The sequence below is a fragment of the Cervus elaphus genome, chromosome 4, assembly GCF_910594005.1.
Source record: "Cervus elaphus chromosome 4, mCerEla1.1, whole genome shotgun sequence".
Classification (NCBI taxonomy): domain Eukaryota; kingdom Metazoa; phylum Chordata; class Mammalia; order Artiodactyla; family Cervidae; genus Cervus; species Cervus elaphus.
This window is the reverse complement of record NC_057818.1, coordinates 58,506,551-58,531,456: the sequence shown is the minus strand read 5'-3', so window position 1 is coordinate 58,531,456 and position 24,906 is coordinate 58,506,551. Positions and strand designations below refer to the sequence as shown.

The 24,906-nt window shown below is 43.9% G+C and overlaps 4 protein-coding genes across 4 annotated transcripts in view; 1 reads left to right on the top strand and 3 right to left on the bottom strand.

Moving 5' to 3' along the window:
• Positions 1 to 24,906, bottom strand: part of LOC122692444 (thymosin beta-4-like) — a 567,005-nt gene that overhangs the window by 232,048 nt on the left and 310,051 nt on the right. The window lies entirely within an intron of this gene.
• LOC122692415 (zinc finger protein 345-like) overlaps positions 1 to 24,906 on the top strand; it is a 564,572-nt gene that overhangs the window by 272,908 nt on the left and 266,758 nt on the right. The window lies entirely within an intron of this gene.
• Positions 1 to 24,906, bottom strand: part of LOC122692418 (zinc finger protein 501-like) — a 147,468-nt gene that overhangs the window by 38,062 nt on the left and 84,500 nt on the right. The window lies entirely within an intron of this gene.
• On the bottom strand, positions 3,267 to 4,499 carry LOC122691424 (zinc finger protein 239-like). The gene is made up of 2 exons (XM_043897982.1): positions 3,437 to 4,499; positions 3,267 to 3,355 (listed from the first exon to the last, which is right to left on the bottom strand). The coding sequence occupies exons 1-2, from the start codon at positions 4,497 to 4,499 to the stop codon at positions 3,267 to 3,269; spliced, it is 1,152 nt and encodes a 383-aa protein (XP_043753917.1).

The window sequence follows — 24,906 nt, the reverse complement described above, 5'->3', positions numbered from 1 at the left end:
GGCTGCAGAGAACATCTTCAGGGAAGCGGTTCTCATCTGGGGGCCCAGGAGGCCCCTCCTCGCAAACTCCGGCCCCTGCTCCCGGGGGAGCAGCCGCGCCGCTCGTCTTCCGGCTCCCGGCGAGGCCCGGGCTGAATGCGGGGCTTCGGCGCATCTGCGAGGGCTCAGCGCCAGCTTCAGGCCCGGAGGGGCGGCGGGGTCTGCTGGGCCGGGGTCGGGAGGCGGACGCCGGTGCCGCTCACCGGTCCCGTGCTGGCGGAATCCGGGGAGCGAACACGTGTGGACACAAAGGAGGGCTTGACGGCGCGTCTCCGGGAGGAGCTGATCGTCCTCAATCTCTCCTGAGACGAGGACAGGAGAGGTGGGCCTTCTCGGCTTTTCAAGCTCCTCCTGCCTGTGGGCGTGTGGGGAGCAGGCGAAGGCGCCCTGCTGACGCCTTGGAAGGTGTAATCTCAGGACGCTGAGGGGATTCTTCCCCAGGACCTGAGGAGAAAACGACCCAGGGCAGGAGGAAAAGAGGAGGAAATGGCCGCTTCTCGCGTAAACGTCTGTCCTGGCTCAGAGGCTACGTCTGCTTTTCCTCCTGAAAGGCCCTGCATTAACAGTTTATAAACCTTTCATTCTCTACTTCTGATGTTGCCTATTGAGGTGGTTTTCAACTGCTAAATTTTTCCCTTTTTATTCTGATGATGGTCAAGATCAGAGCTTTAGAATGTTTCTCCCTCATGTCCCAGAGCCTTTTCTCAGGTGCCTCTCTGCATCAAGGCTGCCTGGAGAACTTGAAGCATCTTCACCGAGAATTAACGACTTTCCTTGTGGCTAAGAATGCTCCTGCCAACGCAGGGGACACGGGTTCCATGCCCGGCCATTAAGATCCCACGGGCCGTGGAGCAGCTAAGCCCGGGCCCAGAAGTACTGAGCCTGCGCTCTGGAGCCCTGGAGCTGGAACTGCTGAAGTGTGCGCCCTGGAGCCCGCGCTGCACAAGAGAGAAGCCCCCGCAGTGAGAAGCCCGTGCACCACACCGAGAGAAAAGCCCGCAGAGCAACAGAGACCCAGCGTAGCCGGAAATAAATGAATGAATAAATCAAAATAGAAGGACCTGGGATTTAGGAGGACGGCTGGTTATAAAGGCTGCTAGGGAAGACCTATGAGGAATTTACATTTGCTTATGAATTTGCAGGCTGTTATCTAGCACGTGTGCTTATGTGCATAACTGGTGTCAAAGCAAGGCACGTGCAGGCCACCAGTCTACACAAATGATGCTAAGGCAGCAATATTATGGTCAGTGTAAGTAACTCTCACCAATACTCCTATGCAATCCATATTGTAACCATCATAATGTCCCAGTAGTTAAAAACAAGGAAATGATGCACTGTACCATTTATGGAAAATATGATCTCAAGTTATTTGAGGGTTATGGCCAGTAGAAAAAGAGGAGTTACTATGAGATGTCATTCTGTGTGCATCCTAAGTCACTTCAGACATGTCCAACTCTTTGTGGCCACATGGACTGTAGCCTGCCAGACTTCTCTGTCCATGGGATTCTCCAGGCAAGAATACTGGAATGGGTTGCCCTGCCCTCCTCCAGGGGATCTTCCAGACCCAGGGATCGAACCAGTGTCTCTTATGTCTCTGGCATTGGCAGACAAATTCTTTACCACTAGCACTACCTGGGAAGCCCCATGAAATGTCATCTTACTGTGTTACAGATACTTTCTATTCACCATCAGTTAGTGATGACTTTAAAAAAAAACCCAGGGGGATGCTAATGCTTGTATCAATGTTAACATTGGTGGTGGAATACATGTGTGCATGCTCAGTTGTGTCTGACTCTTTGCAACCCCATGGACTGGAGCCCACCATCCTCCTCTGTCAATGGGATTTCCCATGGCAAAAATATTGGAGTGGGTTGCCATTTCCTTCTCCAGGGGATCTTCCTGACCCAGGGATCAAACCTACATCTCCTGTGTCTCCTGCATTGGCAGACAGGTTCTTTACCACTGAACCACCTGGAAGCTTGTTACTGATAAGAACACTTCATCAATTATATATAAAGTTTAATATATGAAAAGCCGTTCACTTTTATTAATTAACTTATAGTAAGTTCACACATAATCTAAATAAAACTTTCCAAAGTTTATAATCTTTGATCAAAATACAGATTACAAGCATTTGGACACATTCTTGTTCTTCTGATACAATGGTCAGAGAAATGTGATATTTATGGTTTACAAAACAGAGAGAGCCATAATTTAGTAAATAAGGATTAATTACATTAATTACATGACATTTCAGGAAAAGGTTACATAGATTTTTCTTGGGTATCTGTGAAGATTTCCTGATTGCTACCATGTCAACTAAAATTCATGACTTCTAGTTATTGCTGTTATAAACATACGTCAAGATTTCAGTGAACTGCCATCTTTATATCCATAAAAAACCATTGGCACACCTATTTAAAATTTAGACTCTCTTACTTTAATACAAAGAATTATTCTCTGAACACTTACCTAATGGTGACATAGAGGGATGTTTTAAACAATGACAGTCATCACCTTCATTTAGACTTCCACTATACATTTCACATTACAAGATCCTTAATAGTCCATAGAAAAGTAGATAAAAATTGTTTCCACCTAATATAGAAGGGTCTTGTTTCACTTTGAGGCAGCAAAGACCAAGAATATTCGTTTTTAAAAAAGCATATTAGTTCATATACATACTAGAAACAAAGGTCTAGCCTGTAGTAATTTGAAAGTTGAGTTATATTACATTTTATTTTCACATAATGTCAATATGAAGAAGGATACAATGATAATAATTATATTGTCCAACATCTCTCACCTTGATCCTATGGTCCAAGTAACAAATAATTTTTCTAAGTGTTTTAACTATGGATTATTTTCTATAATATCCTGATTTAAAGTAGTACCAGAAAAGGGTTATTGACTGAATGCTATCTTTGATGAACTCTCTGATATTTATTTAGACCTGAGTTTTTAAATTCGTTTTGTACATTTCTCACAGCATTAAACGTTCTTCCCAGGATGAACCCTCTGGCATTTTCTGATGTGTATGCTTAGGACAAACCTGTTTCATCACTTATTATGTTTGTAGGGTCTGTCTCCAGCACACACTCTCTGATGCTGAGTGAGCTGACGGTTCACTTCAAGGCTCTGTCACATTATTTATATTTGTAAGACTACTTGGCAGTATGAATTATTTTATGGCAAGTAAGGTTTGAGTGTCAGTTAAAAGCTTTGCCTCATTCTTTACATTTGTATGGGTTCTCCCCAGTATGAATTCGCCTATGTTTATTAAGGTTTGAACTCTGATTAAAGGCTTTGCCACATTCTGTACATTTGTATAATTTCTTCCCAGTATGAATTCTCTCATGATGGGTAAGGTTTGAGTGCTGATTAAAGGCTTTGTTACTTTCTGTACATTTATAAGGCTTCTCCCCAGTATGAATTCTCTGATGTCGATTAAGGTTTGAGCAATTGCTAAAAGCTTTGCCACATTGTTTACACTTGTATGGTTTCTCCCCAGTATGGATTCGCTGATGTTGAGTAAGTGCCGTACTTTGGTTAAAAGCTTTCCCACAATTCTGACATTTATATGGCTTCTCCCCAGTATGGATTCGCTGATGTCGAGTAAGTGCCATACTTTGGTTAAAAGCTTTCCCACAATTCTGACATTTATATGGTTTTTCCCCAGTGTGGATTCGCCTATGTTGATTAAGGTTTGAATTCCGAGTAAAGGCTTTGCCACATTCTGTACATTTGTAAGTCTTCTCTGCAGTATGAGTTCTGAGATGTCGAGTAAGGTTTGAGGGCTTGCTAAAGGTTTTGCCACATTCTGTGCATTGGTTAGGTTTCCCTCCAGTATGGGTTTTCCTGTGTCCGTTTAGATTTGATAATTGAGGAAAGACTTTCCCACATTTATTCCACTTGCAGTGTTCCCCCTTAGCATGAATACTCGGATGTTGAGTAAGTTGTGATGACTGGTTAGAAACTTGACCACATTCACTAAATTTGTAATGATTTTCTTCAGTATGGATATTCCTATCTGTAATAAGATTTGAGCTTTGATAAAAGACATTTCTACATTCATCCCCTTCATCATGGTTCTCTGAACACTGAGTTCTCTGATGATTCATGAGACCTGAGTTTTGGTCAAAGTGATTCCCAGGTTCAAGGCATGGGTAGATTCTGGCTCCATCATATATACTGTTGTAATAACTGAAGATGGAGTTCTCGCTTAAGGCCTCACTCGTTGGATTATACATGGAAGGTTGTTCCGCATTATCTGTACTATGATACCCATTGAATGACGGCGGCCAGATAAAGACTCTCTCATTATTATCGACGTAACAGATATTGGAATAGGAAGAAAATGTTTGTTGGTGGAAAAGTAATGAGCCCTCACTAAAGGATCTCTCAACTTGATCATAGTGAGATTTTCTTCCTTCATTTTCAAATCTCTGGCTTTCAGACATGCATGACTGACTGTTTAATTCAAACCTATATTCATGCTGGTTTGAGTGATTATTTGTAGCATAGACTAGATGACTTTCCATGTTTTCAAAATTTCACATCAGAGAATATGAGTTTTTTTTTAAATCATATGTGTCCTTGCTTACAAAAACATAGTTTTCTGCCAAACTTATTGACTTCAAATGGGATTTTTCCCAATTTGACACATATCCTCAATTTCTTTTGGCAATCATGTTTTCATCATGGATAATTGTCCCGATTTGGTTACATCTAAAACAACATCTTTTTGCCCTTCACAGGCCCCCTTACTCTCCCAGTCTTTCATTAAGTACAGATTTCCAAGCTGAGAGCTCTCAGAACCTCCCAGCACCTCACACATGAATCTCCTATGCACGGCTTCTTTGGGAACAAACCCTGGGTATCATGAGAAGATATCACTGAAAGATAACAAATAACCGAGATCCCACTTAGTATTTTGAGTGAATATGCTTTACAGTTGTATGCAATACTGACAAACCCTTAGCTAGATTAATAAGAGGTGAGATGCAAGTATGATCAGAAGTAAAAACAACGGCCCTGTACATGTTACATAGAACAAAAAGTAATTCTATCAGGTTACAATGAATGATACTATACCGAAGAGTTGAATACCTCCAGATTCACTTCTTAGAAACACAGAACACCTTAGATGTTAGCATGAGTGAATTAAAAAAATTATAACACAACTAAAACTATTAATAAAGAGTAAAAATGTAATTTAAAAAATCCCTGGAGTAGATGAATTAACTGGAAAATTTCAGCAACCTTTCAAGAAAAATAAATATCAATTCTCCATAAAGGATCACCATGTACACACTACTATATTTAAAATGGATAGCCAAGAAGTTCCTACTGTACGGCAGAGGGAACTCTGCTCAATGTCATGTGGCAGCCTGGATGGCAGGGGAATCTGGGGGAGAAAGGACACATGTACATGGATGGCTGAGTCACTCTGCTGCCCACAACATTGTTCATTGGTTATACTCCAGTACAAAATAAAAGAACAGTAAAAAATATTTCTGTGAATTAATAGATATATTAAATGGTTTTAGCATTGATGAGTTGGGGTAAATGCACTTAAAATGTCTAAAATTTGCTCATAGGAAGTAAAAATTGGGAGGTAGAAATTGAGGATTACATTTTATGATCTCAGGGACTGAGTCTGAACTTCGGAGAGCCATGTTTGAAGTTTCCATTGGAAACTGGAAAGCAGGAAGCATATATCTGTTCCCAGTATTTCTGGAATTTTGTCAACCAATCCCAGCATCTCCACAACTCTCCTCACACGTTTCTGACTTGAGGCAGAGTCAGGAATTTGGAAAGGCCTTAAGGCAGACTTTGTCAGAACTGTGAGCAGCTTTTCCTAGGTCCCCCAAAGCAGCGAGAGTATGCAGGTCCCCAGAGACCAGGAGGAAGGTTTTGGCTCTCAGTGAAAGTGAGGGAAAAACCACTGGAGCTGAAGAAGAACACACAGAGGTTTAAGAGCAGGAGAACGGGGAAGGTCATGTCCCTCTTTGACAGAAATAAACCCAGGCTTCTCATTCTAGTGAAGCAGGCCTCCCCAAACCACCTGAAAAAGTCTGGCTTCCTCTGTGATCTTTGGACCCCTCACCTGTGTCATCTGCTTCATTCATTCACACCTAGCGCTGGGATTCTTCCTTTACTCCAAAGGGACCTGCTCATTAGAAAAATGAATATAATTAGGACTTTGGGTTTAACATATGCACTCTAGTATGTACAAAAACAACCAACAAGGATCTGCTGCGTAGCCCAGGGAACTATTCTCAACATTTGTAATAACCCATAAGGGAAAAGTGTCTGACTTGACTAATGAAAGCCTCTCCTTACAAAACTCAGTATCTCTCCTGAACAGAGCTGAGTGCTCATATTTCAGAGCCAACGAGCAGCAAAGAGACACGAGGAGGAAATGGAGTTTCCACCTTAACTGTGTCGGATTGTGCACCCCACTCACTACGTCTTTCCAAGATTTTATTAAAGATAAACAGAAAAAAATGGAACTTCATGGTGTGAGAATCTAGCAGAAAACACCCGAATCGGTGACCATCAGGTGTAATGGGATAAACTGGTGTCAGGTGAGAGAAACACTCGAGAAGACACATGGTCTCTGCTCAGGTACTTTCGGCAAAATTAAGGAAATCTCAATGTATCTTGAGAAAATTTCAGTTTTATACATTTTTACTCCAAAAATACCTCCCCTGTTCTGTATCCCCAAAAGCACATTTAAACAATAGACCTTTCTTACCAATGTAGAGAATAGTCAGATTTTTTTCAAAAGTCTCTAAGGCATTCTAGACTGTGAGGAAAGCTGAGCACCAAAAAATTGATGCTTTTGAACTGTGGTGTTGGAGAAGACTCTTGAGAGTCCCTTGGACTGCAAGGAGATCCAACCAGTCCATCCTGAAGGAGATCAGTCCTGGGTGTTCATTGGAAGGACTGATGCTGAAGCTGAAACTCCAATACTTTGGCCACCTCATGCGAAGAGTTGACTCATTGGAAAAGACCCTGATGCTGGGAGAGATTGGGGGCAGGAGGAGAAGGGGATGACAGAGGATGAAATGGCTGGATGGCGTCACCGACTCGATGGGCGTGAGTTTGAGTAAACTCCGAGAGTTGGCCATGGACAGGGAGGCCTGGCGTGCTGCGATTCACGGGGTTGCAAAGAGTCGGACAGGACTGAGCGACTGAACTGTTCAGTTCAGTGTAGTCACTCAGTCCTGTCTGACTCTTTGCGACCCCACCCCATCCCAATGGGAATTCTGCATATCAATGCGTTCCCTTGTTGATCTTTCCAAAAGGGAATATTTTGAAAAACTGAAAGCTGTTAATTCCCACGGGGAATGCTTCATGCCCTGTAGGGAGCCTGGAGGCAGAAAAGGAGAAGAGGCCCAAGCAGAGAGAAGAGCCAGATTGTGACTCATAAAATAAAAGAAAAAATAGGATTTAATAGTTGAAAACCACCTCGCCAGGCAAGAATATCAGAAAAAGAGAATTAAAGATGTGTAAGTTTTCAATCCAGGGCATTTAAGGAGGAAAAAGCAGACACAGCCTCTCACCTGGATCAGGACATTCCCCTGAGAAGCTGCCATTCCCTCCTCTTCTTCCTCCTGCCCTGGGTCGTTTTCACATCACGACTGTGGAGGAATCACCTCAGCATCGTGAGATTACACCTCCAGAGGTGCCAGCAGAGCTCCTTCGCCTGCTCCCAACACCCCCACAGGCAGAAGGACCTTGAAAAGCGAGAAAGGCCGACCTCTCCTGTCCTTCGTCTCAGGAGAGATGCAGGACAATCAGCTCCTCCATGGAGACCAATCTATCAAATTGTTATTGCTGTCGTCTACTCTTCTTTCTTCATATAAATTCCCCCAAATTGTGCTAACACGGGTGTATGGGCTGCACTGACTTGTCCCTTTAAAGCCCACGCAGAGCAGAACTTGCTGCCTCTCCGTGGACTGACGCTGGGCCTCAGGTCTCACAAATGGACCAGGAGCCGCATCCTTAACCTGGGCCCCCCTTAGAGTCCCCTGGAGCACTTCCTACACACCACACTGGTGCTCCCACGGGACCAGAGAACTCTGTGGGGAGGGCGCCGGGGAGGTCATTTCCTAACACTGGTCATGTGACCCTGATGGGAAACAGATGGAAACCACTTAGCCAATGGTTCAGATTCTTTCTGAACCATTTCAGTGAATATGAACCCCTCGAGGTCAGGTCCCCACTCTAAGAAGTTACGAATCTGCAGGTCTGAAGTGGGGCCATGAAATGAGTCTTCAGCAAGTTCCTTGTTTGTTCTGATGCTTCTCCCCCAAGACCCACACTCAGGAGCCCTGAGCTTCAGCCCTCACTCTCAGCACAGCTGAGACCTCTCAGAAGGGGAGGGTTTAGGGTGGGAGTTTCTGAGGGAGGTCAGGCTAGAACCAGGCAGAGAAAGCTCCAGTACTTGGGGTTCAGGCCTTTCTAAGTGACCCTGGGTGAAGTGCTGTGGTTCCCCAGGCTGAGTGTGGATGGGTCCATTCAAACCAGAGGAGCAGGATTCTGGTGAGCTCTGAGGGTGTCACCGAAGGGGGGCCTGTGAAGTAGGCCCTGGGGTTCAGCAAGACTGCTGGTCTCAAGGAAGGGGTCACCTAGAGCAGGTGCTCACAGGACTGGCTGGTGTGAGTTCAAGGACCTGCAGGCTGCCTGCTCCCCAGACAGACGCTGAGGCAGCAACAGCATGGAGCAGTTCAGGGGAGCTCTCAACAGTACTCTGTACGATCCTTCTTATTGGAGCCATCACAACATCCCAGCAGTTACGGGGGCGCAGGGGAAGGTACATGTAGAAATGATGGAAAATATATTATCACATTATTTGAGGGTTAAGGGTAGGGAGGTAACTAATTGTTACAGATGGTATCCTCTGTGCTACCTAATAGTTTATTGTTACAATCTCTCCCCCATAACCCTAAAGAAGGTGGGAGAGGTTAATGTTGGCGGTGGGTTAACACTTCATTCATTACACATCAACTTTATCGCCAGAAACCATTCAATTTTAATTAACATATATGAATATCACACATAGTCATAATAAAACCTTTTACAATCCACTGCGTGACCTTAATTAAAATACAGATTTACAAACATAGACAACAATATTCATTTCTCTGAGACAATGATCTGAGAATTGTGACTTCTGTGGTTACAAAATAGAGGCTAATCATTTAATAAACAAGGTGTAAGTAGCTACATGACTCTTCTGGGAAGCCTTTCACATACTTTTCTAGGGTTATCAGAGATCTTGTTATCGCAAACATGTCAACTAATATTCATGACTTTGGTTGACATGGTAAAGACACATCAAGATTCCAGTGAACTGTCATTGTCTTATGCTTAATAAGCAAATGACATAACTATTGAAAATTTACAACAATCCTTTGTCTTACTTTGATACATGGAATTAATTCCAATACATTCCTTGATATTTATTTAGATTGGATTAAATATTTTGCTACTTTTTTTTTTAAACATCATTCACCTGTCTTTCTTGTATAAACCCTCTCCTGTTTTCTAAACTACATTTGGGACAAACCTCTTTCATCACTTATTACATTATTAGAGTTTCTCTCCTGAGTGTACACTGCATATGCATTAAATAAGCAGGGTGATGATATACAGCCTTGACATTCTCCTTTCCCAATTTGGAACCAGTCTGTTGTTCCATGTCTGGTTCTAACTGTTGCTTCTTGACCTGCATACAGGTTTCTCAGGGGGCAGCTAAGGTGGTCTGGTATTCTCATCTGTTTAAGAACTTTCCACAGTTTGTTGTGATCCACACAGTCAAACGCTTTAGTGTAGTCAATAAAGCAGAAGTGGATGTTTTTCTGGAACTCCCTTTTTCTATGATCCAATGAATGTTGGCAATTTAATCTGCATTTTCCAAATCCAGCTGTACATCTGAAAGTTCTCAGTTCACGTACAGTTGAAGGCTGGCTTGAAGGATTTTGAGCATTACCTTGGTAGCATGTGAAATGAGTGCTATTGTGCAGTAGTTTGAACATTCTTTGGCATTGCCCTTCTTTGGGACTGGAATGAAAACTGATCTTTTCCAGTCCTGTGGCACTGCTGAGTTTTCCAAATTTGCTGGCATACCTAGTGAAGCACTTTCACAGCATCATCTTTTAGGATTTAAAATAGCTCAGCTGGAATTCCATCACCTCCACTAGCCTTGTTGGTAGTAATTCTTTCTAAGGAAGGCCCAGTTGACTTCACACTCCAGGATGTCTGGGTCTAGGTGAGTCACACCATTGTGGTTATCTAGGTCATTAAGACCTTTTTTTGTACAGTTCTTGTGTGTATTCTTGCCACCTCTTCTTAGTCTCTTCTGCTTCTGTTAGGTCCCTACCATTTCTGTCCTTTATTGAGCCCATCTTTGCATGAAATGTTCCCTTGGTATCTCTGATTTTCTTGAAGAGATCTCTAGTCTTTCCCATTCTATTGTTTTCTTCTATTTTTTTTGCATTGATCACTGAGGAAGGCTTTCTTATCTCTCCTTGCTGTTCTTTGGAACTCTGCATTCAAATAGGAATATCTTTCCTTTCCTCCTTTGCCTTTTGCTTCTCTTCTCTTCTCAGCTATTTGTAAGGCCTCCTCAGACAGCCATTTTGCCTTTCTGCATTCTTTTTTGGGGGATGGTCTTGATCCCTGTCTCCTGTACAGTGTCACGAACCTCCGTCCATAGTTCCTCAGGCACTCTGTCTGTCAGATCTAACCCCTTGAATCTACTGTCACTTCCACTGTGTAATTGTCACGCGAGTGTATGTTCCTCGGCTCTTTGTCTCGTCACAACAAAAATTTGGAGTGACAGACATTAAAGCCCCTTGGCGGGTCACAGCTCTCGGAGGACAGACCATGTTATAGCTCTCAGGTCTCGAATGGACCGTGTTATAGCTCTTAAATAAACCAGTGTTACAGCTCAGTGTTACAGCTCTATTTATTTAGATAATAGCAGGAAAATCCATCTTTGAGGCATGAGGGCACGTTGATCCAAAGACTCGAAGAGACAGTTGCCCCATCACGTGGGGGAGAGGGAGGGAGCAAAAAAATGGCAGAAGAGGGCTTTGGCTCCTTTTTTATATGTTTCTCTGTCCCTGGGCCTGCCTTATGTAAATTGGGCTTAGGCAGGTGCGTTGTTTGTTTTACCTGAGGTTCTCACTATGGTCCTCGGACCTTCCTTTGTTCTATTTTCGTGGGCTTTCCCTTCCAGATATTTTAGCCACCGCTATTTTGGACTCTTTTTCCCTCTTCTAACTACCTAACATAATCATGTTGTTGTTCAGTCGCTCAGCCGTGTCTGACTTTGCAGTCCCATGCACTGCACCACACCAGGCTTCCCTGTCCATCACCAACTCTGGAGCTTGCTCAAACATGTCCATTGAGTTGGTGATGCTACCCCTTATCTTGTTCTCTTTCATCCCCTTCTCGTCCCGTCCTCAATCTTTCCCAGCATCAGGGTCTTTTCCAATGAGTCAGCTCTTTGCATCAGGTGGCCAAAGTATTGGAGTTTCAGTTTGAGCATCAGTACTTCCAGTGAGAATTTAGGACTGATTTCCTTTAGGATGGACTGGTTGGATGTCCTTGCAGTCCAAGGGACTCTCAAGAGTCTTCTCCAACACCACAGTTCAAAAGCACCAATTCTTCAGCGCTCAGCTTTCTTTATAGTCTAACTCTCACATCCATACATGACCACTGGAAAAACCAAAGCTTTGACTAGACAGACCTTTGTTAGCAAAGTAATGTCTCTGCTTTTTTTTTTTTTTCCTGCTTTTTAATATGTTGTCTAGGTTGGTCATAACTTTTCTCTCACAGAGCAAGTGTCTTTTAATTTCATGGCTGCAGTCACCATCTGCAGTGATTTTGGAGCCCCCCAAAATTAGTTTTGTTTTTATTTCATTACTCTAAGAGGTGGATGCAAAAAGAGTTGCAGTTTATATCAAAGCATGTTCTGTCTGTCCTACTTATATTCTCCTCTAGAGGTTGAGATTATCAGCCCTCTTTTGAGCTCTTTCATCAGTTTGAAGTTTCTTTTTCTGTCTGGAGTTAGGGAGTCATTCTTTTCATTTGAGAAACCTCTTCACTGTCCTACAGTCTGGCTGTTAACAATTGACATTGCCAGCATCAGTGTAGGAGCGGTCCCTTCTCTCTACAACCCTTTCCAGCATTTATTGGTTTTACTTTTATTTCATTTTATTTTTTTGTTTGTTCATTGGTTTTATACTTTTTGCCAGTGTCCATTCTGACCTGTGTGAGTTTTGATTGGCATTTCTCTTAAGAGTTCGCCATGTTTAAATATTTTCATATGATTTTTTAAAAACCGGTGTGAGTAAAACTGACCTCTGGAGATTGTCCACTTGACCGACTGCCCTGTTTTAAATTCTTTTTTTTAGGATCTACCCGAGGACATTTGTTGGGAATGGGTGTTTTTCTCCTCACAGCTCCGTAGGCCTGGGGAATATGAAGTGCCCATGAGCAGAGGTTTTTCAGTCGTTACCAAAAGTGGCCACAAGGCGGCAGCATTTCTTCAGGCGCCACTGTTCCGGGTTTCGTTTGTTTTTAGTGTTTCTTTTCTGCTGGAGTAGAGTTGATTTCCTAAGTGTTTGTTTTAAGTGTACGGGAGCTTGGTTTAGTTGTACGTGAACGTATCTCTGTTCTCTTTCGGGTTCTTTCCCTATATTGGTTCTCTCGGTGTGTTCAGTAGACTTCCCTGTGCTGTTCCGTTATTTTGGATTATCTATCTGATGATAAGCAGTGAGTGTGTTAATCCCAACTTCCTAATGTCGTCCTTTCCCCTACCTTTAAAAAAAGTAATCATAAGTGAGTTTTCTAAGTCTGTGAGTCTGTTTCTGTTTATAAATTAGTTCATTTTAATGAACTTATAGATTCCACCTGTAAGTGATGTATTTCTTTCTTTCTCCGACTGACTTCACTCAATGTAACAAAGCTCTCGGTCCATCCATGGTGCTGCCAGCGGCGTTTTTCGTTCTGTTGAAGGCTGAGTGTGTTCAGTGTACAAATGAACCTTTTACTTTTCATTTCTCTATTGATGGATATTTTGGTTGATGCTGTTTTGGGTATTGTCAATAGTGCTTCCCTGCAGAGAGGGCTGCGAGTGTCATTTTAAATTAATATTCTTTCCGGATCTAACCCAAGGAGGGGGCTTGCTGGATCATGTACTAAGTCTATAGTTAGTGTTTTAAGGAATGTCCATACTGCTTTCCTCCGTGGCTGCACCCGCCGATTTCCCTCCCCTCCCACAGTGTAGGAGGATTCCCTGTTCCCCTCACCCTCTGCAGCACTTAATATTTGTAGATCGTTTGGATGTCAGCTATGCTGAGGCGTGTGAGGTGATACCATGGCGCAGTTTTGATTTGCATTTCTCCAATAGTTAGTGACGTTGAGCATCTTCCCATGTGCTCTGTGGCCGCCAGGATGCCTTCTTTGGACAAAGGCCCATTTAGATCTTTGGCCCATTTTTCTAACGGGATTTTTTTTTTTTTTTAATTGAGCTGCATGAGCTGTTTGCATGTTTTGGAGATAAATTCCTTGTTTCTAAACATTTTTTTTCTTCCCCCATTCCAAGGGTTTCTTTTTTAGTTTGGTTTATGGTTTCCCTTGCAGTGCAAAAGCTTTTGAGGTTGGAGACTCTTTTGTTGAGTTTTGTTTAATTTTTCATTATTCTAAAAGTAGATCGAAAAGGGTTTGCTGTGGTTTGCTGTGGTTTATGTCAAAGCGTGTTTTCTCTATAATTTCCTCAAGAGGTTTAGAGTAATTGTCCCTCCATTAAGCTCTTTAATTGATTTGGAGTTACTTTTTCTGTATGAGGATAGGGAATGTCACAATTTCATTCACTGTTATCTTATTTGTTGTTGTTACCCTCTCCTCTGTACCGACTCTTAACAATTTAACTTGGTAGTATCCGAGCAGGAGAATTCCCTTCTCTCCAAAACCGTCCAGCATTTATTGTTTGTGAACTTTTTGACAAAGGTCATTTTGACCCGTGTGAGGCAACACCGCGGGGTTTTGGTTTGCGTTTTGGTAAGACTGCAGGATGTGGAGGCTTTGCGTGTGATTAAAAAAAAGTTTGAGTAAAACTAACCTGTTGAGATTGGCTTCTTGACCGTCTGCCCTCTTTTGACTTCTTTTTCCAGGACCCATCCGAGGCCACTTATTGAGGACAGGTGTTTTTTCGTTAAATTCCTGCAGGCCTGGTAAATAATGAAGTGCCCTTCCGCACAGGTTTCTCAGTTGCTGTTGCCAGACGTGGCCACAAGGCGGCAGCATTTCCTCATGCTCCACCTTTTTTTTTTTTTTTTTTAAGTTGGTGTTTGTTTTCTGATGGAATACAGATTTCTGGAATCTGGAATATTTCTGTTGGAATTCCTGTTGTGCTTGTTTTAGGTTTACAAGAACTTGATTCAGTTATACGTAGATGTATATCTATTCTCTTTTTAGGTTTTTTTTTTTCCCATATAGGTTCTTTCAGGGCTTTCAGTACGCTTCCGTGCTGTTCAGTAGGGTTTTGTTTTTTTGGATTATCTGTCTGATAATAAGTAGTAGATATATGTTAATTCCAGCCTCTTAATGTCTCCCTGCCCCTACGTTTTTTGAAATAATCATAGGTGGGTTTTAATAGCCTGAGTCTATTTCTGTTTATAAATCTGTTCACTTGAAAGAATTTACAGATTCCACCTGTAAGTGATATAATATTTCCCTTTCCCTCTCTGACTTCTCTCAGTAGGATAAACCTCTTGGTTCATCCATGCCATTAATGGCATTTTGTTTTTGTGTTTCTTTCTGATGGCTGAGAGTATTCCAGTGTCTAGATAGATCAGTTACTCTTCATTTCTCTCTATTGATGGACATTTTGGCTGAAGTGCTGCCTTGGAATTGGTGAATAGTGCTGCCATGAAAACAGAGGAGAAAGTATCACTTTAAATTATGATTTTATCCAGATCTAAGGGAAGGAGTGGGCTTGCCTCATCAAGTGGTAACTATATCTAGTGCTTTAAGGAATCTCCATACTGTTTTTCTTAGTGGCCGCACCCTCTCATTTCCATCCCTGCCCACAGTACAGGAGGAGTCCCTGCTCCCCTTGCCCTCGGAAGCACTGAATCTTTGTAGATCTTTTAGAGGATGGTCATTCTGAGGGCTGAGCTGATACCTCGTTGCAGTTTGATTGGCATTTCTCTAACAGTGATGCTGAGCATCTTTTCACAGGCTTTATGGCCATCTCGATGCCTTCTTTGAAGATACATCCATTTCGATCTTTGGCCCATTTTTTCTCTTGGGTTGACTTTTTTTTGATATTGAGCTGTTTGCATGTTTTGGAGATGAATATGTTGCTTTTAAATTCGGTTGCATTTCCCCCCTGATGTTCAGGGTTTTCTTTTTCTTTCATTTTGAGTTTCCATTGCTATGCAAAAGCTTTTGAAGCTAATGAAGTCCCTTTTGTTGAGTTTTAGTTGTCATTATTTTAAGAGTGGATCCAAAAAGAATTTGCTGTGATTTGTGTCAAACCGTGTTCTGCCTATATTTTCCTTAAGAGGGTTAGAGTAATCGTCCCTCAATTTAGAACTTTAATCGATTTGAAATGTCTTTTTCTGTAATTGGTTAGGGACTGTCGGTTTCATCATTTTTCACTTGTTTAAGGAAACTTCACCCTGTCCTCCACACTGGTTGTTAGCACTTTGCCAGCATCAGTGTAGAAAGGTTCCCTTTTCTCCACAACTGCTCCAGCATTTACTGTTTGTAGACTTTTTGACAAAGGCCATTTAACCAATGTGAGGAGATACTTTCTTGTAGTTTTGATTTGGGTTTCTACAAGATTTCATGATGTGAAGGGCGTTCATGTGATTTTTTTTTTTTAAAACAGTGTGAGTAAAACTGACCTCTCAAGGTTGGCCTCTGGACCATCTGTTCTGTTTTAAATTCTTTCCCCAGGACCTACGAGGGCAAGAGTTGAGGACAGGTGTTTTTTCTTTAGGTTCGAGCAGGCCTGATGAATATTAAGTGCCCATCAGCGTAGGTTTTTCAGTTGCTGTTACCAAAAGCGGCCACAAGGTGGCGGCATTTCTTCATGCCCACCAGCGCCTTAGGGCAAGTCCTGTTCTGGGGTGTTAATTAGAATGGATACACCCACGGCTGTGTCTCCTTACTTCTCCCTGATGAGCCTTTATCCCCGGACAGATCTCAACGACTGCCACACCCCTCTGCAGAAGGAGCTGTCCTCTGTCAGTGGGGTGACCCTAAGGAAGGAGGCTGGAGGTGGGAACCCCACCACCAGGAGACACAGAGGCCCAGGGGACTTTGAAAAGCTCTTCCAGCCCAGAGACCCCACCATCCTTCGGGGGCACCAGGGTTGGTTCTGCTGCAGGAGGGTCCCCTGGATCTGGAGACTGTGGGCTCTTGCAGATGGAAACAGGCGGTCCAGGTCCATGGGGTGGGGGGCTGTTTGCCTGGCACACGCTCCCCAGCGCCCTCAGCCCCAGGACAGCCCAGCCCAGGGACCCAGCCTGCTCAGACTCCAGGGGTGTGACACCAGCCCAGGTCCCCAAGGCCTGAGGGGAACAGAGTCAGCAGTTCTTTTCTCTTTTTTAAAAAATGTGTTTTTTTGAATTGTAGTTTACAGGTGCGTTACCTTGTGGTGGCTTGTACGGCAACTGGATTCATTTATTCATGGACGTACATATATTCTTTATTGGTTTCTTTTCCCACAGAGGTTATTACAGAGTGTTGAGAGGGTTTCTTGTGCTCTGTGGTGGGTCCTTGTGGATTATTTTAGAAGTATAAATAGTACTGTGTTTGTTATTATCAACCTGCTAATTTCTTCCTGCCCCGCATATTTCACTTTGAGGAACCATAAGTTTATTTTCTAAGTCTGTGATGCTGTTTCTGTTTTGTAAAGAAGTTCACTTGTATCCATGTTTAGATTCCACCTGGAAGTGGCTTTGCTTCTCGCCTCTGGCCCCTGGTGGTCTGGCGGGGAGCACGCTTGGTTCTCATCCGGGCTCCCCTCATTCAATTCAGGCTGCTGGCTACACTTAGGACAGGAGCTCCGATTTTCCCTTGTGACCCTACTGGTACTGTGGCTGTGCTATTTCTTTCTCTGCCTGATTTACACAGCGGTTGTTTCTTGCATTACCCAACATATGAGCCTCTGATGAAACAATGACATATAATTCCTTAGGCGCTCAATGATGGTAATGGCTTAACTTTACATTTGGGAAGAAGCTCCAAGTGGGAATATTTTCATGGACCACAGAGGCTGGAGAGACAGGTGGTCCAGCAGCTCTTGGCTACTGCGTTATGGCCTCGTCCAGTGATGTTGCACTGAGCGCCCTGTCAGCGGGATCTCTGCCAGGCCTGGGAACAAACATTCCTAGCACCATGGCTCAAACCGGATGTGAAATGCCACCAAAACTGTGGTCAGACTTACGGCCATGAAGGGGCCATGCTGACAGGAAGCTGGCACCTGCTGTCTGCTCCTGCGAAGATTAAATCAGGAGCCACTGCCATTGTTGACCTTCAACACTCCCTGAAAGGCTTTGAAGGGGGAGATCAGGAATGAGGCATCTGTGCTCTGGGAAAACTGGCAGATCAAGCCTTCAGATAGTTAGATGTTTTCAGGTAAAGATTTTCATGAGCCCAGATTCCTGCCTCTTCTCATGCCTAGAGAAGCACTAAAATCAGTAACTTTGACAACTGCTCTGGGTTTTGTGATTATTTTGTGTTCTAATAATACCACATCAGAGGTTAAACTCTATTTAGATAAATCTAGACAACTGGCTACCAGGCTAAAGGTCTCCTTGAAGTGCTAGGTCTAGACTGGAATTCAAGCTTACTCTCCTGGGGGGGAAAAAAAATGAGAGATCTACTTTGCTTATTAATGTTCAAGTTTTCACTCCTCCAACTACTTCGACTGAGTCTGTCACACCTCCCTTAGTCACTCTGGGCTGATACAAACGACGTCAGAGTATGTGAGACCACAGCAGAAGGCTCCATTCCCTTGGAGAGGGTAGCACAAGTGCTGACTCTGTCTAGATCAAAATTGCTAAAAAGCATAACCTGGCTCTTACTCCTGCTTGGGCCCTTGGTCACAGTAATTCTTTTACTGATGTTTGGCCCCTGCCTTTCTAAATCTCCTTGTTAAATTTGTCTCTTTCAGATTACTACAGTTTCACATCAAGATAACGGTAATGCAGAGATTCCAGCCAATTCTCAGAACAGATCCTGCGGGAGTAACAGAAGTCACCCTGGGGTCCCTTAATGAGACAGGGCGAGAGCTCTGTGACCCCAGCTAGGTGGGGTCTACAGTCCCATGCCAGCCTGAAGAAGCTACAGAAGAGAGACCTCCACCTTCATCTTCCCAATAAACATTTTTTTGGTTCGTGTCTCTCAGAGGGATTTAAGGTAGAAGACAGAGGACCCCAGGCTGGAAAGCTGGTCTGTCGAGTGGAGTAAAGTTGAAGCTTTGTTCTCACCCAGACACTCCAAGGACAGAGCTAGCGGCAGAAGCTGAGCCCTGCTGGGGTAAAGAGATAAAATGCCCAGTCCTGAGGACAAGGAAAGCTTCCCTCTCGGCACACGTGCAGGAGGGCTACTTGGGGCTGAGAGAAGCATGTGGCCCCATCCCACAGGAAGTGTGGACACGCACCACAGGCCCGTGTGGGGGATCACCGTGAGGAAAAGGCTGCACATGCATGCTGGGGAGGGTCCAGGGAAGAGTGGGTGTGGAAAAGAAACAAGGTAAGAGGCCAAAGGCAAACAGGAGCCCAGGCGGACGTCCAGGGCGGTGAAGTAGCACCGAGTGCTGGCACGGCAGGCACGGTGCTGACGAGCGCAAAGGCCTCAGTGAGGACCGGCGGCAGGCTTCAGGCCAGGGTCGGGCCTCAGAGCCAGTCGGGCCTTGTGAGAACCAGGGTAGAGCCGTATGAGAACCGGAATCAGTGAGGACCTGATTCCGAAACCAGTGAGGGGAGGGCCGGGGTCCCTGGGGAGGAGAGGGGAGGCAGGGCCTCCGGGGAGAAGCAGGGTGGGGTGGGGTCCTGCCAAGGTGGGGCCTCCGGGGAGGGGGGTGCGAGGTGGGGCCTTAGTGATTTGGGTCTTAGGCTCTTGTCCACTACCTTTCAGAGAACAGTTGTTGAGAGTAAGGTTCTTTTTCTTTAAGTAGGCCCCAGGCTTGGTGAGGGCCTTCCCAGTGGCTCCGCAGTAAAGAATCTGCCTGAGATGTAGAAAACTCAGGAGACGTCACTGGTTGGATGCCTGGGTCAGGAAGATACCTCGAGGGGGGCATGGAAACCCATTCCAGAATTCCTACCTGGAGAATCCAACGGACAGAGACTGGTGGGCCACAGTCCACAGCGTCACAAAGAATCAGACACGACTAAAATCAACTGAGCGCACACGCAGGCTTGGTGGATGTTAACTGCCCCCAGATTTTCCAAGTCGTTTTTACCAGGGTCAGGCCTAACTTGTACCAGAGTCAGGATTAAGCCAGAACCACAGTCAGGCCTGCGGGTGGACCACGGTCAGGCCCAAGTGTGGACCAGAGTCAGGCCTCAGTGTGGACCAGGGTCGGGCCCGCCTGTGGACCAGGGTCGGGCTTTAGCATGGTCCACAGTGAGCCCTTAGTGTGGCAGGACCAAAATCAGGCCTTAGTGTGAATCAGAGTGAGGCCTTAGCATGGTCTAGAGTCAGGCCAAAGTCAGTACCAGAGGCTGGCCTTATGCTGGACCAGAGTCTGCCTGAGTGTGGACCAGAGTCAGGCCTGAGTGTGGAACCCAGTCTACCTGATGCATGACTGTTACCCACTTAGGTCTGGCTCTGGTCCAGACCTAGACCTGACTCTGGTCGACACTCAGTACAGACTCGGGTCCACACTAAGGCCTGACTCTAGTTCGCACCAAGTCTGGTCAATGCTAAGGCCTGTCTGTTCCACACTAAGGCCTGAATCTGCTACTCACTAAGGCCCGTACATCATAAATCAGTTCAACCTCAAATAAGTTATAATTAGAGCTGGCATGAGCTTAGTCAGAAACTGACAGAAAATTTCAAAGCTATTATCCAGCAATAAAAAATAAATTAAAAACTCTTATATGTGTATGAATTTTCATTGATTGGGCTCCCATGCCTGGGGAGAGATCTGGAGAAAAACTAATATTTTAGAAGACAGCCACACCCCAGCGATATCGGCAGCTCTAGGTTCAATAACCAAGACGGTGAAGCAACCGACGTTCAGAAGGAGAGATGACAGAGAGAAAAGACGCAGTACAGACACACAAGGCGATGTTATTCTACCACAACATGCGATGAAATAACGCCTTTTCCAGCCGTGGTGACAGAAAACGTATGATCGTGATCTCGGGGAGACCGCCGTGAGCGGGCCTGGAGAGAGATCTCGGCTCCCTGCCCGGAGTTGAACCAGGGCACCCTGGATGAAAAGCAGGCCTGCCACCCATGAGACCGCCGGTGGCCAGAGTGTAGAAGCAAAGTGACCTTTGGTCGTTCCCTGGTTTGAACCCAAGAATATTTTAAGGAGGGAAGAGGTGTAAATACGTATAGAAGTCCATTGTTATCGACACAGCATAACATCTGGGAGAGCGTAGAGAAACACAGGGTGTTTAAGACAGAAGCGGCGCAGACATGCAGAACCAAGAGAAGTGTGTGTGTCCTGAGGAGGAGCCAGGGGGAGGCGATGTAAGTCCCTCATTCAGGACCGTCCTTCTGGGTCTTCGGTTACCTTTGGCCGATCACCTTGTCTCTTTTTTCACACCTGACTGGTCCCTGCACCCTCCCCACGACGTGGGCACAACATTTGCTAAGACTGATCCCCCCACAGAGGCCTGTGGGTGCATGTCCACACTTATTATGAGATGGGGCCCCCTTCCTTTTCGGCCATCAAGGAGCCTTCCTGCCCTTGTACAGGGCAGTCTTCTTTGACCTCAGGAGTGGGCCCCTTATCTCTTCACTCCAGCAGACTTCAGCTTCTGCCACTAGGTTTGTCCTTGGAGTGTGTGAGTGAGAACAAAGCTGCCATTTCACTCCACTTGACAAACACCAGCTGTCCAGCCCACAGGCCCCTCTGTCTCCTACCTCAAATCCCACTGAGAGACATGAACCCCAAAAATCTTTATTGGGAGGCTGAAGGGCGAAGGTCTGTCTTCTGTAGCTTCTCCAGGCTGGCGTGGGGCTCGTAGACCTTACCTAGCTGGGGGCATGGAGCTCTCACCCTGTCTCATTCAGGGGCCCCAGGGTGACTTCTGTTGTTAATCCCACAGGGTCTGTTCCGAGGAGTAGCTCGAACCATTATCTTGATGGGAAACTATCGTAATCTGAAAGAGACAAACACAACAAGTGGATTTAAAAAGCCAGGGGCCAGAGATATGTGATAAATTATCACAAATTATTGTGAGCAGGAGCTATAGCAGGAGTAAGAACCAGGTTACATTTCTTAGCAATTTTGATCCTGGTTCAGATAGAGTCACACTGGTGATACCCTCTCCAAAGGCATGGAGCCTTCTGCAGTGGTCTCACATGCTTTTATGTCTTTGTATTAGCCCAGAGTGACTGATGTAGGTGTGACAGACTCAGTTTCAAGTAGTTGGAGGAGTGAAAACCTGAACATTCATATAAAAAATCAATCACAATTTTTCCCCAGTTGAAGAAGCTGGAATCCCAGTTTAGACCTGGCACTTCAAGGAGACCTGTAGCCTGGTAGCCAGTTGTCTAGTTTTATCTAAGTAGGTTCTAACCTTTGATTCACATATTGATTCACATATTAATCAGAGCAGTTGTCACTGTTATTGACTTTAGTGCTCCTCTAGGTATGAGAAGAGACAAAATCTGGGCTCATGAAAATCTTTGCCTGAGAGTATATAACTATCTGAAGGCCTGTTCTGCCAGCTTTTCCCAGAGCACAGATGCCTCGTTCCTGATCTCCCCCCTCAATACCTTTCAGGGCGTGTTGCAGGGCAGATGCTGCAGCAGGTCTGGATCTAATCCTAGCAGAGGCAGATGGCAAGTGCTCATTTTCAGTTGGCATGGCCCATTTGTGGCCATAAATTTGACCATGGTTTTGGGGGCATATCACGTCCATTTTGTCCCATGGTGCTAGGAATGCTCATTCTTAGGTCTGGCAAAGATTCTGCTGACAGGCCACTAACCCAAGAAACAGGAGCCAATAGACCCTGGATCGCCTGTCTCACCTGCCTGTATGGTCCATGAAAACGTCCCCTCTTGTTGCTTCTACCCACACCTAGAGTTTCACCATCACCCTCACTGATCTCATATCATCATTTTATCAGCCGCTCAGTCACGCATTCAGTAATGCAAGAAACAATTGTGGAAAGCAGGCAGAAAGGCAAATAATATAGCTAGCAGTATTAGTAGGATCATAAGTAAGAATTTGAGAACCTGTTTTAAGTATAGTCAATATGCAACTTGGATGAAATGGACAAATTCTTAGAAAAGTATAACTTTCCAAAACTGAACCAGGAAGAAATAGAAGATCTTAACAGAACCATCACAAGCAAGGAAATTGAAACTGTAATCAGAAATCTTCCAGCAAACAAAAGCCCAGGACCAGATGGCTTCACAGCTGAATTCTACCAAAAATTTAGAGAAGAGCTAACATCTGTCTTACTCAAACTCTTCCAGAAAATTGCAGAAGAAGGTAAACTTCCAAACTCATTCTATGAGGCCACCATCACCATAATTCCAAAACCAGACAAAGATGCCACAAAAAAAGGAAACTACAGGCCAATATCACTGATGAACATAGATGCAAAAATCATTAACAAAATTCTAGCAAACAGAATCCAACAACATATTAAAAAAATCATACACCATGACCAAGTGGGCTTTATCCCAGGAATGCAAGGATTCTTTAATATCCGCAAATCAACCAATGTAATACACCACATGAACAAATTGAAAGATAAAAACCATATGATTATCTCAATAGATGCAGAGAAAGCCTTTGACAAAATTCAACACCCATTTATGATTAAAACTCTCCAGAAAGCAGGCATAGAAGGAACATACCTCAACATAATAAAAGCTATATATGACAAACCCACAGCAAGCATCACCCTCAATGGTGAAAAATTGAAAACATTCCCCCTGAAATCAGGAACAAGACAAGGGTGTCCACTCTCACCACTATTATTCAACATAGTTTTGGAAGTTTTGGCCACAGCAATCAGAGCAGAAAAAGAAGTAAAAGGAATCCAGATAGGAAAAGAAGAAGTGAAACTCTCACTGTTTGCAGATGACATGATCCTCTACATAGAAAACCCTAAAGACTCTTCTAGAAAATTACTAGAGCTAATCAACGAATATAGTAAAGTGGCAGGATATAAAATTAACACACAGAAATCCCTTGCATTCCTATATACTAACAGTGAAAAAACAGAAAGAGAAATTAAGGAAACAATACCATTCACCATTGCAACAAAAAGAATAAAATACTTAGGAGTATATCTACCTAAAGAAACAAAAGACCTATACATAGAAAACTATAAAACACTGATGAAAGAAATCAAAGAGGACACAAACAGATGGAGAAACATACCATGTTCATGGATTGGAAGAATCAATATTGTCAAAATGGCCATTCTACCCAAAGCAATCTATAGATTCAGTGCAATCCCTATCAAGCTACCAACGGTATTTTTCACAGAACTAGAACAAATAATTTCACAATTTGTATGGAAATACAAAAAACCTCAAATAGCCAAAGTAATCTTGAGAAAGAAGAAGGGAACTGGAGGAATCAACCTGCCTGACCTCAGACTCTACTACAAAGCCACAGTCATCAAGACAGTATGGTACTGGCACAAAGACAGAAATATAGATCAATGGAACAGAATAGAAATCCCAGAGATAAATCCACGAACCTATGGACACCTTATCTTCGACAAAGGAGGCAAGGATATACAATGGAAAAAAGACAACCTCTTTAACAAGTGGTGCTGGGAAAACTGGTCAATCACTTGTAAAAGAATGAAACTAGAACACTTTCTAACACCATACACAAAAATAAACTCAAAATGGATTAAAGATCTAAATGTAAGACCAGAAACTATAAAACTCCTAGAGGAGAACATAGGCAAAACACTCTCCGACATAAATCACAGCAAGATCCTCTATGACCCACCTCCCAGAATATTGGAAATAAAAGCAAAAATAAATAAATGGGACCTAATGAAACTTAAAAGCTTTTGCACAACAGAGGAAACTATAAGCAAGGTGAAAAGACAGCCCTCAGATTGGGAGAAAATAATAGCAAATGAAGCAACAGAAAAAGGATTAATCTCAAACATATACAAGCAACTCCTGCAGCTCAATTCCAGAAAAATAAATGACCCAATTAAAAAATGGGCCAAAGAACTAAACAGACATTTCTCCAAAGAAGACATACAGATGGCTAACAAACACATGAAAAGATGCTCAACATCACTCATTATAAGAGAAATGCAAATCAAAACCACAGTGAGGTACCATTACATGCCAGTCAGGATGGCTGCTATCCAAAAGTCTACAAGCAATAAATGCTGGAGAGGGTGTGGAGAAAAGGGAACCCTCTTACCCTATTGGTGGGAATGCAAACTAGTACAGCCACTATGGAAAACAGTGTGGAGATTTCTTAAAAAACTGGAAATAGAACTGCCATATGACCCAGCAATCCCACTTCTGGGCATACACACTGAGGAAACCAGATCTGAAAGAGACACATGCACCCCAATGTTCATCACAGCACTGTTTATAATAGCCAGGACATGGAAGCAACCTAGATGCCCATCAGCAGATGAATGGATAAGG

Excerpts from the sequence above, each read along its gene's own strand:
- LOC122691424 (XM_043897982.1), bottom strand. The coding sequence starts at position 4,499 with ATGTCTGAAAGCCAGAGATTTGAAAATGAAGGAAGAAAATCTCACTAT. Across the intron at positions 3,356-3,436 it reads GCCTTATAAATGTACAGAAA|AATGTGGCAAAGCCTTTAAT; the intron begins GTAACAAAGCCT and ends ACAAATGTACAG.